Source organism: Salvelinus sp. IW2-2015, unplaced genomic scaffold (genome assembly GCF_002910315.2).
Source record: "Salvelinus sp. IW2-2015 unplaced genomic scaffold, ASM291031v2 Un_scaffold1381, whole genome shotgun sequence".
Lineage (NCBI taxonomy): Eukaryota > Metazoa > Chordata > Actinopteri > Salmoniformes > Salmonidae > Salvelinus > Salvelinus sp. IW2-2015.
Window position 1 is genome coordinate 192,489 of NW_019942871.1, and position 15,954 is coordinate 208,442.

The 15,954-nt window shown below is 44.5% G+C and overlaps 2 protein-coding genes across 2 annotated transcripts in view; both read left to right on the top strand.

The window, feature by feature from the left end:
- LOC112070632 (sodium/potassium-transporting ATPase subunit beta-1-interacting protein 1-like) overlaps positions 1-7,991 on the top strand; it is a 10,469-nt gene extending 2,478 nt beyond the window's left edge. Inside the window, 7 exon segments of the mRNA XM_024138069.2 lie at positions 517-654; positions 2,417-2,472; positions 2,474-2,495; positions 4,121-4,318; positions 5,858-5,918; positions 6,246-6,327; positions 6,917-7,991. Of these exon segments, the coding sequence (XP_023993837.1) occupies positions 517-654; positions 2,417-2,472; positions 2,474-2,495; positions 4,121-4,318; positions 5,858-5,918; positions 6,246-6,327; positions 6,917-6,926 (567 nt within the window). The 3' untranslated portion in view covers positions 6,927-7,991.
- Positions 7,992-8,889: 898 nt separating this feature from the next.
- Positions 8,890-15,954, top strand: part of LOC112070628 (pumilio homolog 1-like) — a 13,390-nt gene continuing 6,325 nt past the window's right edge. Inside the window, exon 1 of the mRNA XM_024138067.2 lies at positions 8,890-9,001. The gene's annotated coding sequence lies outside the window, so the exon portion shown is untranslated. The remainder of the gene's footprint in view (positions 9,002-15,954) is intronic.

Genomic DNA, 15,954 nt, shown 5'->3' on the forward strand with positions numbered 1-15,954 from the left:
CTTCCCCTCATCTACATCCTGCTCTCTTCCCCTCATCTACATCCTGCTCTCTTCCCCTCATCTACATCCTGCTCTCTTCCCCTCATCTACATCCTACTATTCCACTCTTCCTGCTCTATCTTGTCATCATGCTCCTCTTTGTCTCTTTGGTCAAAACCTTTATTTCTGTTTCTTATTTTCTACTTTTAATTTTCAGTGTTTTTATTCATGTGTGTGTGTGGTAGTATGCTGTAGTTGGCGTGTGTTTATTTGATTGTGATATATTGTGTGACAGTGGGTACTTTGGAATACAGCTTATTTTAAGTAGTTTGGGGAGTTTGTGTTGGGGGGTAGTCCCTCCGCTGGTGCTCCTTGCAGTTTCCATGGAAACAACTGCAGCATACTGTGTGTGTGAGACAGTTGTTTCTTTGTGTGTCCCTGTGCATATCCCACAGGGGGAGTGTGAAATTGCAACAATGTAATACCATAACGATCCCCTAGATGTATCTTGTGATATACGTGTGTGTGTGTGTATAGATGGCAGCGCTCCAGAGACAGGTGTTTGACTTCCTGGGCTACCAGTGGGCTCCTATCCTGGCCAACTTCCTCCACATCATGGCCGTCATACTGGGGATCTTTGGAACCGTGCAGTTCAGATCCCGCTACCTCGTATTGGTGAGACACACACACACACACACACACACATATATATATATATACATACACACATGTAACAGTATAACTTTAGTCCGTCCCCTCGCCCGACCAGGGCACGAACCAGGGACCCTCTGCACACATCAACAACAGTCACCCACGAAGCATCGTTACCCATCGCTCCACAAAAGCCGCGGCCCTTGCAGAGCAAGGGGAACCACTACTTCAAGGTCTCAGAGCAAGTGACGTCACCGATTGAAAGGCTATTCGCGCGCACCACCGCTAACTAGCTAGCCATTTCACATCCGTTARACACACACACTAGAGGTCGACCGATTATGATTTTTCAACGGCGATACCGATTATTGGAGGACCAAATAAAGCCGATACTGATTCATCAGACGATTTTTATATATATATTGATATGAAATAATTACAACAATACTGGAAGGAACAATGAACACTTTTTTATTTTAACTTAATACATAAATAAAATCAATTTAGTCTCAAATAAATAATGAAWTATGTTCAATTTGGTTTAAATAATGCAGAAACACAGTGTTGGAGAAGAAAGTAAAAGTGCAATATGTGCCATGTAAAAAAGCTAACATTTAAGTTCCTTGCTCAGAACATGAGAACATATGAAAGCTGGTGGTTCCTTTTAACACAAGTCTTCAATATTCCCAGGTAAGAAGTTTTAGGTTGTAGTTATTATAGGAATTATAGGACTACATCTATACCATTTGTATTTCATTAACCTTTGACTTTTGGATGTTCTTATAGCCACTATAGTATTGCCAGCCTAATCTCAGGAGTTGATATGCTTGAAGTCATAAACAGCGCTGTGCTTCAAGTATTGCTAAAAGCTACTGTTTGAATGAATGCTTACGAGCGTGCTGCTGCCTACCATCACTCTGTCAGACTGCTCTATCAAATCATATACTTAATTATAATATAATAAACACACAGAAATATGAGCCTTTTGTCATTAATATGGTCAAATCCGGAAACTATCATTTAGAAAACAAAACGTTTATTCTTTCTGTGAAATACTGAACTGTTCCGTATTTTATCTAACGGGTGGTATCCCTAAGTCTAAATATTACTGTTACATTGCACAACCTTCAATGTTATGTCATAATTATGTACAATTCTGGCAAATTAATTACGGTCTTTGTTAGGAAGAAATGGTCTTCACACAGTTCGCAACGAGCCAGGCGGCCCAAACTGCTGCATATACCCTGACTCTGACACAATTTCCGTAATTAATATTGCCTGCTAACATGAATATCTTAACTTTTTTTAGAAAGGCATTGATGTTTATGGTTAGGTACCTTACTGCAACCATTGTGCTATTTTTTGTGAATGTGCTTTTGTTAAATCATCAAGTTGAAGTAGGCTGTGATTCGATGATAAATTAACAGGCACCGCATTGATTATATGCAACGCAGGACAAGCTAGTTAACCTATTAATATTTCATCAACCAGTTAACTAGTGTGTAGTTAACTAGTGATATGTGAAGATTGATAGTTTTTTTTATAAGATAAGTTTAATGCTAGTAGCAACTTACCTTTGGCTCCTGTACTGCACTCGCGTAACAGGTGGTCAGCCTGCCACGGCATTCTCGCTCGTGGATTGCAATGTAATCGGCATCCAAAAAGCATATTACCGGATTGTTATGAAAACTTGAAATCGACCCTAATTATGCGGCCATACCGATTAATCGGTCAACCTATAATAACACACACACCCCCTACCCTCTTTGTCTCTGGTGTCTGTCAGTATGCGGTCTGGTTAGTGCTGTGGGTGGGATGGAACTCCTTCATCATCTGTTTCTACTGAGGTGGGACACTTGTCTCAGGTAAGAGATGTGTGTGTGTTTTATAACGTGTTTCAAATTGTAAATTGTACACATGTGCGATACTGCAGGTGTAGACCTTACAGTGAAATGTTTACTTAGAAGCCCTTAACCAACAATGCAGTTTTAGAAGAAGAAACAAGTGTTAAAGAGTATTTACTAAAATAAACTGGAAAAAAAATAAATATAGCAATAATAAAAAATTAGGAGCAACAAAAAATTACAGTAGTGAGGCTATACAGGGGTACTGGGTAGCATTCGATTAGCTGTTCAGGAGTCTTATGGCTTGGGGTAGAAGCTCTTCAAGAAGCCTTTTGGACCTAGACGTGGCGCTCCGGTACCGTTTGCTGTAAGGTAGCACAGAGAGCGTCTAGACTAGGGGGCTGAGTCTTTGGGGATTTTTAGGGCCTTCCTCTGACACCGCCTGGTATAGAGGTCCTGGATGGCAGGAAGCTTGGCCTTCTTCTTCTGACTTGCACTAACATCTGTCGTGATTTGCGGTCGGAGGCCGAGCAGTTGCCATACCAGGCGGTGATGCAACCAGTCAGGATGCTCTCGATGGTGCAGATGTATAACTTTTTGAGGATCTGAGGACCCATTCCAAATCTTTTCAGTCTCCTGAGGGGGAATGGGTTTTATCGTGCCCTCTTCACAACTGTCTTGGTGTGTTTGGACCATGATAGTTTGTTGGTGATGTGGACACCAAGGAACTTTTAAGCTCTCAACTTGCTCCACCACAGCCCCGTCGATGAGAATGGGGGCGTGCTCGGTCCTCCTTTTCCTGTAGTCCACAATCATCTCCTTTGTCTAGATCACGTTGAGTGAGAGGTTGTTATCCTGYCACCACACTGCCAGGTCTCTGACCTCCCTATAGGCTGTCTCATCGTTGTCGGTGATCAGGCCTACCACTGTTGTGTCGTCYGKAAACTTAATGATGGTTTTGGAGTCGTGCCTGGCCGTGCAGTCATGGGTGAACAGGGAATACAGCGGGGGACTGAGCACACACCCCTGAGGGGCCCCCGTGTTGAGGATCAGCATGGCAGATGTGTTGTTACCTACCCTTACCACTTGGGGGCGGCCCGTCAGGAAGTCCAGGATCCAGTTGCAGAGGGAAGTGTTTAGTCCCAGAGGTCCTTAGTTTAGTGACGAGCACTTCATGGCTACAAACGTGAGTGCTACGGGTCGGTAGTCATTTAGGCAGGTTACCTTGATGTTCTTCGGCACAGGGACTATGGTGGTCTGCTTGAAACATGTTGGTATTACAGACTCGGTCASYGACAGGTTGAAAATGTCAGTGAAGTCTCTTGCCAGTTGGTTAGCGCATACTCAGAGTACACGTCCTGGTAATGTTGACKTGTTTTTAAAGGTCTTACTCACATCGGCTACGGAGTGCGMGATCACACAGTCATCTGGAACAACTGATGCACRCGTGCATGCTTCAGTGTTGCTTGCCTTCGAAGRGAGCATAGAAGTTATTTAGCTCGTCTGGTAGGCTCGTGTCACTGGGCAYCTCGCGGCTGTGCTTCCCTTTTTGTAGTCTGATTTACAACATGTTTATAATGTGTGTTTATGTATTGTTTAACATTTGTGTGTTCATAACATGTTTTTTCTAATTTGTGTGTMTGTAGGACAGGGACTTCCTGATGACGTTTAACACGTCGCTGCATCGGTCCTGGTGGATGGAGCATGGRCCTGGTTGCCTAGTAACGCCMGTGTTGGACTCCCGCATCGCCCCTGACGACCACCATGTCATCACCGTCTCTGGCTGTCTCCTTGACTACCAGTACATTGAGGTGCTGAGCGCCGCGCTGCAGGTCCTACTGGCTGTAAGTAACACACCAGGGTTTCCCTTAGGAAAATGTGGCGCCGGCCAATTGACCAGCGACGTTTTAAATTACAGGACATTTTGAGAAATTTACCGTACCCATATGGCGTCCGCCCAGAATGACAGAAATTACATTGCGATTATGGTAATTTATCTTAACAAAACAATGGCGTGCATCCTTCTTAACGAATTCCGATGCGCACTTTGAAGCTGTTAGAATAACTGTCCACGTTTACTCTTCCTCAGCCAACAAGACGAGTAACGAACTGCGCGAGAAAGAAGTAGCCCATTTCCAAACAGAGTCTGGGACAGTTGTTGGACGATAGATCCCAAATTCATACATCCAGTACATCAAAATAAGTTTCAAAAAGCATTGAGGCTGATGCAACAGATCAGAATGGTAATACACTTATTTCTTCACATTATAGCTGCGTAGCAATGCACATGGGGCAGTAGACTACGTCTGGGGCAGTAGGCTACGTCTGGGGCGGTAGGCTACGTCTGGATGTCACGGTAGGCTACGTCCGGATGTCACGGTAGGCTACGTGTGGATGTCACGGTACCGGATGTCACGGTAGGCTACGTGTGGATGTCACGGTACCGGATGTCACGGTAGGCTACGTGTGGATGTCACGGTACCGGATGTCACGGTAGGCTACGTGTGGATGTCACGGTACCGGATGTCACGGTAGGCTACGTCCGGATGTCAAAAGCACACTGCACATGCGAGCGGGTTTCATATGACTGTTGTAAATTTAGAAAAGCTGGGAGATTCAACAAAAGATTCTAAAGATTCAACAACTAGCATTGGTTGCTAATATGACTAGGATTGTGCCTTTGGCTACCGGACAGCGAAATAAAGTTGATTTGATAACCAATAGAACGTACGAGAAATAGGCTACTTGTTTCAGCGGCACATGGAAGTCTTTTTATAAAATAATTGCCTCTACGTTCAAAGGAAAGGATTTTGGCTCGGCTACTTTGAAACAAGGTAAGACATGGCTCATATGAAGTAAAACATTCACACAATTAAATATATGTTTTCAATCTGCATACTGCCTCCAGCTCACATTGCAAAGTGTTGTGTGATGCGCTAAAGCCTACCTACCATTGCCTAAGCACTTGAATGGCGAATGGGAACCACGCTTAAATTACCAGTTGAGAAATAAAAAATAGTATCTCTTTTTAATCGTCGTCAAAAACTTTTTCACACGATTTATATTTAGAATTGTTGTGCAATTATTAACCTATAGACCTATTTATTTATTTAAGAATGACCGGTCAAATGTATTTCCATCGGCTCGTATTTCCATCAATGAACAGGTTAAAAAGCATTACTTTGCAATGGGATTATTATTTTTTTTTTTCCTGGCTGTCCGGTGCCAATGTTATTTATCAGCTTTTCAGATCTTTTTTTTTTATTGGCATGAAGCTGCCTATTATCGACTAATGGAAACCCTGACACACACGCATACATACATACACACACACGTACACACACAACATGATACTAACCTTAACCTCTTTGTCTCTCCCTTAGCTCTTTGGCTTTGTGTATGCCTGCTATGTGAGCAAAGTCTTCCAGGATGACGAGGATAGCTGTGAGTGTTGCGTCTGTCTGAGTGATCCATTTATTTCTTTGTTCTATCTCAGTGGTCTGTCTGTCTGGGTGTTCCGTCTGTCTGTCTGTTCTGTCTAGGTGTTCCGTCTGTCTGTCTGAGTGTTCTGTCTAGCTGTTCCGTCTGACTGTTCTGTCTAGGTGTTCCGTCTGTCTGTCTGAGTGTTCTGTCTAGGTGTTCCGTCTGTCTGAGTGTTCTGTCTAGGTGTTCCGTCTGTCTGGGTGTTCCGTCTGTCTGTCTGAGTGTTCTGTCTAGGTGTTCTGTCTGTCTGGGTGTTCCGTCTGCCTCTGATCTCTTTCTTTCTCTCAGTTGATTTCATTGGTGGCTTTGAATCCTATGGTTACCAGCCTCCTCAGAAGACCTCCCACCTCCAACTGCAGCCCCTCTACACGTAGGTAACCTCTAACGTTTCAACCTTAACCTCACGGTGACCCCTTACCCGAGTCCTTCCATTCCGCAGCGGTTCAGAACACTTAGTGCACATATTATGACGTTTTTGTTCTAATTGGTCTTCAGCAAAGGTTTTTTCGGCTGTTCGTGCACACAAGCCGAAGTCTACGCCCCTTTGTCGTGATTGGTCAACAGTAGGGATTCTTAAATAAAGTGTGTGTTGTCATTCAACAAATTACATTGTTTTCATGCACGTTTTTACCTTGAGAAATACTGCACCAAACATCTTAGTTAGATGTAAAATTGCGCAACTAAGATATCAACAAAAACGTWAAAATTTATGACAGATTTATTGAGTTAGATTKATTCATACTATTTTGAGGAAGTGTGTACTGGCTACGGCGTCTCAAGATGGACAAACGTTTTTCAAGCGAAGGTCTTTTAAGGAGGTATGCGAGAACTCGTTTAGCCGAGMTCGGCGGAAGGCTTTAACAAAATATATATTATTTATTGTGTGACCTACTTTCTAATTGAACTGTATGATATCTCTGTCTCTCTCTCATCTCTGTCTCTCTCTCTCTCTCTCTCAGGGCCGGGTAGGGGAAGGGGGCGCCCCCATCAGACCACACCTCAGCGGTGAAGCTGAGTCGCCTTGGGAACAGAGCACTCACTCTCCGTGTCACAGTACAACTGAAAGATGGACTCACCTGTGTGTGTTTGTGAGACCGTGTATGTGTGTGGTAATCGAGGGTAAACTGACTGATACCCCTGAGGTGAATGTACAGAGGACAGGGTGGAACCAGCCATTCTATGGGGAGGGGGGGGGGACACTGGGCGTGGTCACTTGTTAATGGACACGGAGGATATTGAGAGGACACTCTGCACCTGCCGGCTCTTTGCACTCCTAGGACCCTGTGTGTGTGTGTAGTTCTAAAGGACTAGCTGAATGACCTCTGAACTATTGTGGGAGGGGCCTCCAAAGTCACATGGGGCACAGCTCTTCATGTGGTCATTTTAGAATGTGAGGTCATAATAGAACAATCGTACCCCCAATCCCTAATCTTGTCCCTAATTCTGTTGTGACAGGGTGACCCTGTGTACTCACAATCACAGCAAAAAAGCAGAAGCGGTTTTGTCGCGATTGTGTGTACACTGGGTTAAGTGATCTGTTATGGACCAATTTTAAGGATTGGGCTTTAGTGTCTCTGGGGAAAGATGTGGGGATTCTGTGCATGTAAATATCCGGCTGATTGGTTGTTTTGTTTTTGGGGGTGGGGAGGGGGTTGCGTAGCCACGCCCCGTTTCGTCTCACCTTTTTCACGACCAAGAATCGTCCATGATGACTTTAGAAATGCTTCCTCCCTCACACCTTACTACCCTTTCTTCTGTTATTCTCCCTCCCTCTACACTTCATTCACTCCTTCCTTTCTTCTGTAACGAAATCACTGGTCTGACCTGATGATATTAATGTAAGGAATAAAAGGACACTGATTTATTTCACCACCATACAATAGGTCATTGTGCATTTCCAGGTCAGAAATGTCTGGCGGAGGACAGAGGTGGAAGACTGTATTTCTGAAGTGGTTTCCTGGGTAAGACAGACTGGTGTGTTAGGAGACATTGGGAAGGGGGTTGGTGAAATAAATAAACTGTTTCTAAATTAAATCAGTCCTATGTTTTCTGCACACACACACACACACACCTTTAGACAAATTGATGTAAGTATGAATTTAGCCTTGCATTGCATGGTAGACCGTGCTGCATATGGTCATTTCTAGTGACACACTAGATTACATTTTTTGTAACAGGCTAGGCTCTACTTTTGAAGTTGGAGTAATTTAGCTGACGTTCTCATCCAGAGCAATTTACAGGACCAATTTGCGTTAAGTGCCTTGCTCAATGGCATATCGACAGTTTTCTTTTCACCTAGTCGTTTCGGGGATTCACACTAGCGACCTTTTCAGTTGGTGGCCCAATGCTCTTTACTGTGACCCAACCCCTCTTAACTGTTAGGTTACCTGCCGCTACCGCCCTTTTCACGCTGGCTGTTAGTTGGTTCACAATGCACTGGTCTAGTAGAGCAGTGGTTCCTAAACATTATTTTGGGTTACTGTACCACCAAATGAATTTTCCTCTGCCCGGAGTACCCCTTAAGTACCCCCTCYTGTGTGTTTTATCATCCAGATCCAGCCTCATGAACACCCTCTGTGTGCTCAGTAGTCAGCATGTTGCCATGGCTGCGGCTGGACTCCATTACCATAATTCTCCGAACATTCTGCACAGACCTTCATAGATAGCATTCTGTCCATACCTAATAACGGGTATCTGGGACTGGGAATAATGAACTGTCCACACACTCCCCTATAACCAGTGTTAGAGACACCACTATAATCTTTATTGTGAATGTATTTGAGATTATTAGTGTATTTTTGCCCAATGTGAGAGAACAGCGCATGTCAACAGAGCCACACATGTATAACAAAGGGACTGGTGAGAAACCCTCCCCTCCCAGTTGGCGCAACGAACCGCACTCTCTCTGCTCTCATCCGTTCCCATGATGCAGCGCGTCTGCCTGTCTCTGCTCCCCTCCGAGCCGCCATGTTGTCGGAGTGAAAGCCTGGAAATCTGGATAGAGAACCGGGGCTGAAATCTTCGACCATCCGCCCTCTCCGCCTGTAAGTAGCCCTCACCCGGGGGCACAGTGTGCTTCTAGCCGCCTCAAACCACACATCGCCCGATGTATTACCTTTACCGGGCCGTAACGATAGTTTTGTGGGTTATTTTAACAGCTGTGTTGCTTCCTCCCTCCCCTGCCGCCTCCGGTTGTTGCCGTCTTCCGCTCTAGCCAGACAGCTAGGGCCTTTGTTAGCTAGCTAGCTTACACCCGCGTCACGGAGACCTGTAGAGCCCGAGTACACGGAAGACGTGCTAGTAATGGGTGTGTAATGTGTTACTGGTAGAGGGGGTGTCGGGGGCGAGTTGCTCTGGTCGCTGGCTTGGAGGTCTGGTATTGTTTGTTGTTAGACTTTGGTAGTTAGCTACTGGAACCAGTTCCGTGGTTGGCATCAATACATGCCACTTAAGCTAGCTAGCGAACACTCCAGTACATGGATAATGTAATTACCTAGTTATATGTCAACCAGACAAACACATTTACTTACGTCCATGTTCATGTCTAATTGGCCTCGATTTGTTTAGTTAACTGGATGGTGTGAGTTGTGCCTCGGCGACTGACTGTTATCCAGCTGACACACAAAGCTACGTTCCGTTTTTATTGTTCTGGCCCAGGTGGACAGGACAGTAGTTCGCGGTGATAATCGATCCACGGTATTAAATAATTATTAACCCAGTTATAGGCAACAATGCTATTTCCGGCTGGCGAACGTTACTGATGTCCGGGTGTTATCAAATAGGTTACGTTACCTAGTTATGATGGCATACACCGCCGAGAAACTAATCGCTGTTTGTTTTCTGCTTGCATTGAATAACATATTTTCAGACCCAAATACACCGGAAGTATTTGTTTGTTTTGCTTGTAAGTGGTTGTCTGGATGGCAGGAGCTAGCTGGCTGGCTAACTAACATTGCCTGCAGAGGGGGGCGTACTTGTTATGGCATAACTCTATGCATGGAGGCGAGGGTATGCATGGAGGCGAGGGTGGGTGCTTATTTCACACATGCACAAGTGTGTATTATATGCATGTGAAATGGGCAAAGTTTTAAAAACATTTTAGCGTATCCCATCTCCCCCAGAGGCACCCTCGGACAGGGTCAGCCATTTATTAATAGCGACACTGGAACAATTAGGATTGTGTATGTACACCTCTGAGCCATGATGGATGTGTGTGTGAGGTAGAGAGACGTGTTATGCGATTTGACAGATTCAGGCTATATTTTCCACACATCCATCATGGCTCTTTTGTGGCTTCCTGTCGATCAGAGGTTGGCGGGGGTTGAACGCTAAGTAAAACAGAACAGACCACCTGGTTGTCTTGAACATTGCTTATTGACTGAACACACCCCTTGTCTGTTGAGTGGGTGGAATCCACATCACCTGGCTGGGCCACATTCAGCAYGGCACAACGTTGTGTTAACGTTCCAGATAGAAAGGTCATGAGTAAAACTGATGTGATTTATTTTCTGCAAGTCAGAGAAGCATGTTTGTTCTGCAAAATATATTTATTCAGACGGGGGGGGGTGTCAATGTAAATTGTCCGGCGGCGATTTTTATGAATTGTTCAGCAGTCTAATGACTTGGGTGTAGAAGCTGTTGAGGAGCCTTTTGGTCCAAATCTTTTCAGTCTCCAGAGGGGGAAAAGGTTTTGTCGTGCCCTCTTCACGACTGTCTTGGTATGTTTGGACCATGATAGTTCMTTGGTGATGTGGACACCAAGGAACTTGAAACTCTCGACCCGCTCCACTACAGCCCCGTCGATGTTAARGGGGCCCTGTTTGGCCCTTTCCACGATCAGCTCCTTTGTCTTGCTCACATTGAGGGAGAGGTTGTTGTCCTGGCACCACACTGCCAGTTCTCTGACCTCCTCCCTATAGGCCGTCTCATCGTTGCCGTTGATCAGACCTACCACAGTTGTGTCGTCAGCAAACTTAATGATGGTGTTGGAGTTGTGTATGGCCACGCAGTCGTGGGTGAACAGGGAATACAGGAGGGGACTAAGTACACACCCCTGAGGGGCCCCAGTGTTAAGGATCAGCGTGGCGGACGTGTTGTTGCCTACCCTTACCACCGTCAGGAAGTCCAGGATTCAGTTTGAGGGAAGTGTTTGGTCCCAGAGTCCTTAGCTTAGTGATGAGCTTTGTGTGTACTATGGTGTTGAACGCTGAGCTGTAGTCGATGAACAGCATTCTCACGTAGGTTTTCCTTTTGTCCAGGTGAGAAAGGGCGGTTTGGAGTGCGATTGAGATTGCGTCATCTGTGGATCTGTTGGGGCGGTATGCAAATTAGAGTGGGTCTAGGGTGTCCGGGAGGATGCTGTTGATGTGATCCATGACCAGCCTTTCAAAGCCCTTCATGGCTACCAACGTGAGTGCCACGGGTTGGTACTTATTTTTGGCAGGTTACCTTCACTTCCTTGGGCACAGGGACTATGGTGGTTTGCTTGAAACATGTAGGTATTACAGACTTGGGCAGGGAGAGTTTGAAAATGTCACTAAAGACACTTGACAGTTGTTCTGCGCGTTCTTTGAGTACACATCCTGGTAATCCGTCTGGCCCAGCGGCTTTGTGAATGTTGACCTGTTTAAAGGTTCTGTTCACATAGGCTACCGAGAGCATTCACACACATTCATCCAGAACAGCTGGTGCTCTTGTGCATGCTTCAGTGTTGCTTGCCTCAAAGCGAGCATAAAAGGCATTTAGCTCGTCTGGTAGGCTCGCGTCACTGGGCAGCTCGCGTCTGGGTTTCCCTTTTGTAGTCCATAATAGTTTTCAATCCCTGCCACATCCGATGAGCGTCAGAGCCGGTGTAGTAGGATTCAATCTTAGTCCTGTATTGACGCTTTGCTTGTTTGATGGTTCGTCTGAGGGCATAGCGGAATTTCTTATAAGCGTCCAGATTAGTCTTCGGCTCCTTGAAAGCGGCAGCTCTAGCCTTTAGCTCAATGCGGATGTTTCCTGTAATCCATGGCTTCTGTTTGGGATATGTACGTACAGTCACTGTGGGGACGACGTCATCAATGCACTTATTGATGAAGCCGATGACTGAGGTGGGAAACTCCTCAATCCCATTGGATGAATCCCGGAACATATTCCAGTCTGTTCTAGCAAACCAGTCCTGTAGTGTAGCATCCGCGTCATCTGACCACTTCCGTATTGAGCGAGTCACTGGTACTTCCTGCTTTAATATTTGCTTGTCAGCAGGAATCAGAAGGATAGAATTATGGTCAGATGGAGGGCGGGGGAGAGCTATGTATGCATCTCTGTGTGTGGAGTAAACGTAGTCTAGGATTTTTTCCCCCCTGGTTGCACTGGTGACATGCTGGTAAAAAAATTGGTAAAACTGATTTAAGTTCGCCTGCATTAAAGTCCCCGGCCACTAGGAGCGCCTCTTCTGGGTGAGCATTTTCTTCTTTTCTTATGGCCTTACAGAGTTGGTTGAGTGCGGTCTTAGTGCCAGCATCGTTCAGTGGTGGTAAATAGACGGCTACGAATAATATGAGAACTCTCTTGGTAGATAGTGTGGTCTACAGCTTATCATAAGGTACTCTACATCAGGCGAGAAATATCTCGAGACTTCTTTAATATTAGACATCGCGCACCAGCTGTTATTGACAAATAGACACACACCCCCCACCCCTGGTCTTAGGAGACGTAGCGTCTCTGTTCTGCCAGTGCATGGAAAATCCCGCCAGCTCTATATTGTCCGTGTCTTCGTTCAGCCACATCTTGGTGAAACATAAGATGTTACAGTTTTTAATGTCCCGTTGGTAGGATAATCTTAATAGTTGGTCATCAGTTTTATTTTCCAACGATTCCAACGTTAGCAAGGAGAATGGATGGCATTGGGAGTTTACTTGCTCGCCTCCAGATTCTCAGAAGGATCCCCGATCTGCGTCCTCTTTCCCGGCGTCTTTTCTTCATGCAAAAGGCGTGGATCTGGGCCTGTTCCAGTGAAAGCAGGATAGCGTTCTCGTCGGACTCAATAAAGGAAGAAGTTTCTTCCAGTCCGCGGTGAGTAATCGCTTCTCTGGTGTCCAGAAGTTATTTTCGGTCATAAGAGACGTTAGCAGCAACATTATGTACACAATAAGTTAAAAATAATAAGTTTACACAAAATGCAAAAAAAACAAAACAATAAATTGCACAATTGTTTGGGAGAATGTAAAACATCAGCCATGTTGTTCGTGGCGATCTTTTCATTATAACGGTCAGAGACTGTGTTTCTGTCTAAACTGTAATGTAGGCCTACATATTACACATGGTGAACTAAACCAAACCAAAAGGCTTTAACTTCCACCTGAGTTCTGTTTCCTACCTACACGACCTAGCTACCTTCAGACCTTCTGTTACTAGTGCAAGGTAATAGACTAGTGGTAGGCTGGGTGACATGGCCAAAATATCARATCACAATATATTTCTTATTTGTTCGGTATTTTATGTTTCTAAATAATACATGTTTTATGAGGCTAGTGCATGAGCATAGAATGACGACAAATTAATAAATAGTGGCTCTAATGGGCTTTCTGTATTCTMATTTTGTTTTATATTCAACCAAACTTGGACAAAACTGACAGTGAAGTAGACCAACTTTTAATTTATATATTTCCCCAAATGTATATATATTTTTCTGAGAAAAGGAATCAGGTTTTATTTCCATTTCATATTGTCAGTTAAATCGAACATGGAACCCCCCCCCCCCCACACACACACACCACGTGAGTCAGTATAATGTAGATGGAATTTGACCTCTTCTTTCCTCTGGGGCTAGGCTGTGTGGGTGTATTTGTGACACAGCGTGGGTGTGATTCACAACATGCTGTGTATGAAGATAAAGGGACCCCCCCCTCCCCCCCCCCTTTAATATGTAATTTGGTCAGATGTTTTCATAACTCAAATGTGGCCTAACGTCATTAGAATAAATATTCAGGCCTCAACCACAAATGAATCGGAACGATTGGCACGGATAATTAGAAGGCATTAGTGGTGATGTTTCCTATTCATTTGGGACAGAGGACGGTGTTGAAACTGTACATTTAACGTTACATACGCAACGTTAACTTTACAGCCCCTTAGCGAAGCCCTCTAAATCTGGCGTGTTATAATTAAGCAATAAGGCCCGCGGAGGTGTGGTATATGTCCAATATATCATGGCTAAGGGCTGTTCTTAAGCACGACGCAACGCGAGTGCCCGGACACAGCCCTTAGGCAGTGGTATATTGTCCATATACCACAAACCCCTGAGGTGCCTTACTGCATTATAAACTGGTTACCAATGTAATTAGAGTAGTAAAAATAAATGTTTGACATACCTGTGGTATACGATATACCACGGCTGTCAGCATTAAAGGCTGTAACCAACCAGTTTATAATTGCTCTTGCGAAGGGTATTCCTCAAGCTCTGCCTCTGTCACTTCAAAGTATTCATAACACTAAGAAAACATAGCAGGTTACAACGTAGCGCTTCGTTGCTAAGTTTTAATGTATGGTAGTATTTTAAACAGAGTATTGACTATGTACCGGCACCCCCCCTCTAGATATTGTTGTTTGTAAAATGAAATAGCAACGAATCCCTTTGAAAACAGCCTTTGAAAACAGCCTATACTTTTGCTTTCAGTTTGTTCCATTTCCCAAATATGTCTGTTACATGGGCAAGGAGACACATTTTATTTTCATTACACAGAAAGTCAATCAAGTCCGTACATTTTATATTTATTTTTTAAAATCTTCATTGTGAATGACAACAGTTCATCTCTCAATGTGAATAATCTTCCCAACACTCCCTCTCGATTACCATCAAGCCTCGGTGTGAAATACAACATTCTCATGCTCTGATCACATATCTCCACACAGTTTTGTGAACAGGGGTGTGCGTGGTGGATGTGGTTTGATTTGGTTTGATGCAGTTTACAGTGGAAGTTACCTGCTGCGGTATATCTCAGAATTCTGTGCTCAGCTCTTTTGCTGCCAGTTCTTCTCGGTGTATCATACTCAATGCGAACGAATTGCAAAAATCACTGAAGTTGGAGACTTATATATCTCCCTCACTAACTTTAAGCGTCAGCTGTCAGAGCAGCTTACCGATCGCTGTAGCTGTTCACAGCCCATCTGTAAATGGCCCAACTACCTACCTCATCCCCATATTTGTTTTTGTATTTCTGCTCTTTTGCACACCAGTGTTTCCACTTGCACATCCTCATCTGCAKATACYTCACTCGTGTAAATTGTAATCACTTCGCCACTATTGGCCTATTTATTGCCTTACCTCATTACTTCATTTGCACACACTGTATACAGATTTTTCTATTGTGTTATTGACTGTACGTTTGTTTATTCCATGTGTAACTGTGTTGTTTTTGTCGCACTGCTTTGCTTTATCCTGGCCAGGTCGCAGTTGTAAATGAGAACTTGTTCTCAACTGGCCTWCCTGGTTAAATAAAGGTGAAATATATATATATATATTTTTTTAATGTGTCCATATGGCAGAGGGCGACTCYTTCATAACTAGAGTGCAGAGGCCTGCCTGCCGCCCCGCCATAGATAGAACCCCATCTGTGCAAAGCCCCGTCACTCAATCCCATATGGAATCTGTTTTTTTTTGTCAATATAGCCATGCAGCACACTGAACTGTGCCGTTTCCTGCTTGGGAACCTTGAGACAGAACCATATGTCCCCGTGAATAGTATCCCCCGACATGTATAGAGAACAAAAGTCAATACATGGGCATCTCGGGGCCTCGCGGTTAACGTCCATTTGGAGAGCATAACCGGGGAGAGTTTTTGAGTCGTTCAGTCAGTTTCCTCTTGGTTGCTAGCAATACAATAAATGATTTGTTTAACAGTGTTATCTGACAAAGGTATTGATGGGAGTTTCTGCGCCTCTGCCTCCCCACATGTTGTTTTCACCAAATCAATAGCGGTCGGTAATATAAACGTCTCTGCGATAGTGTGTGGTT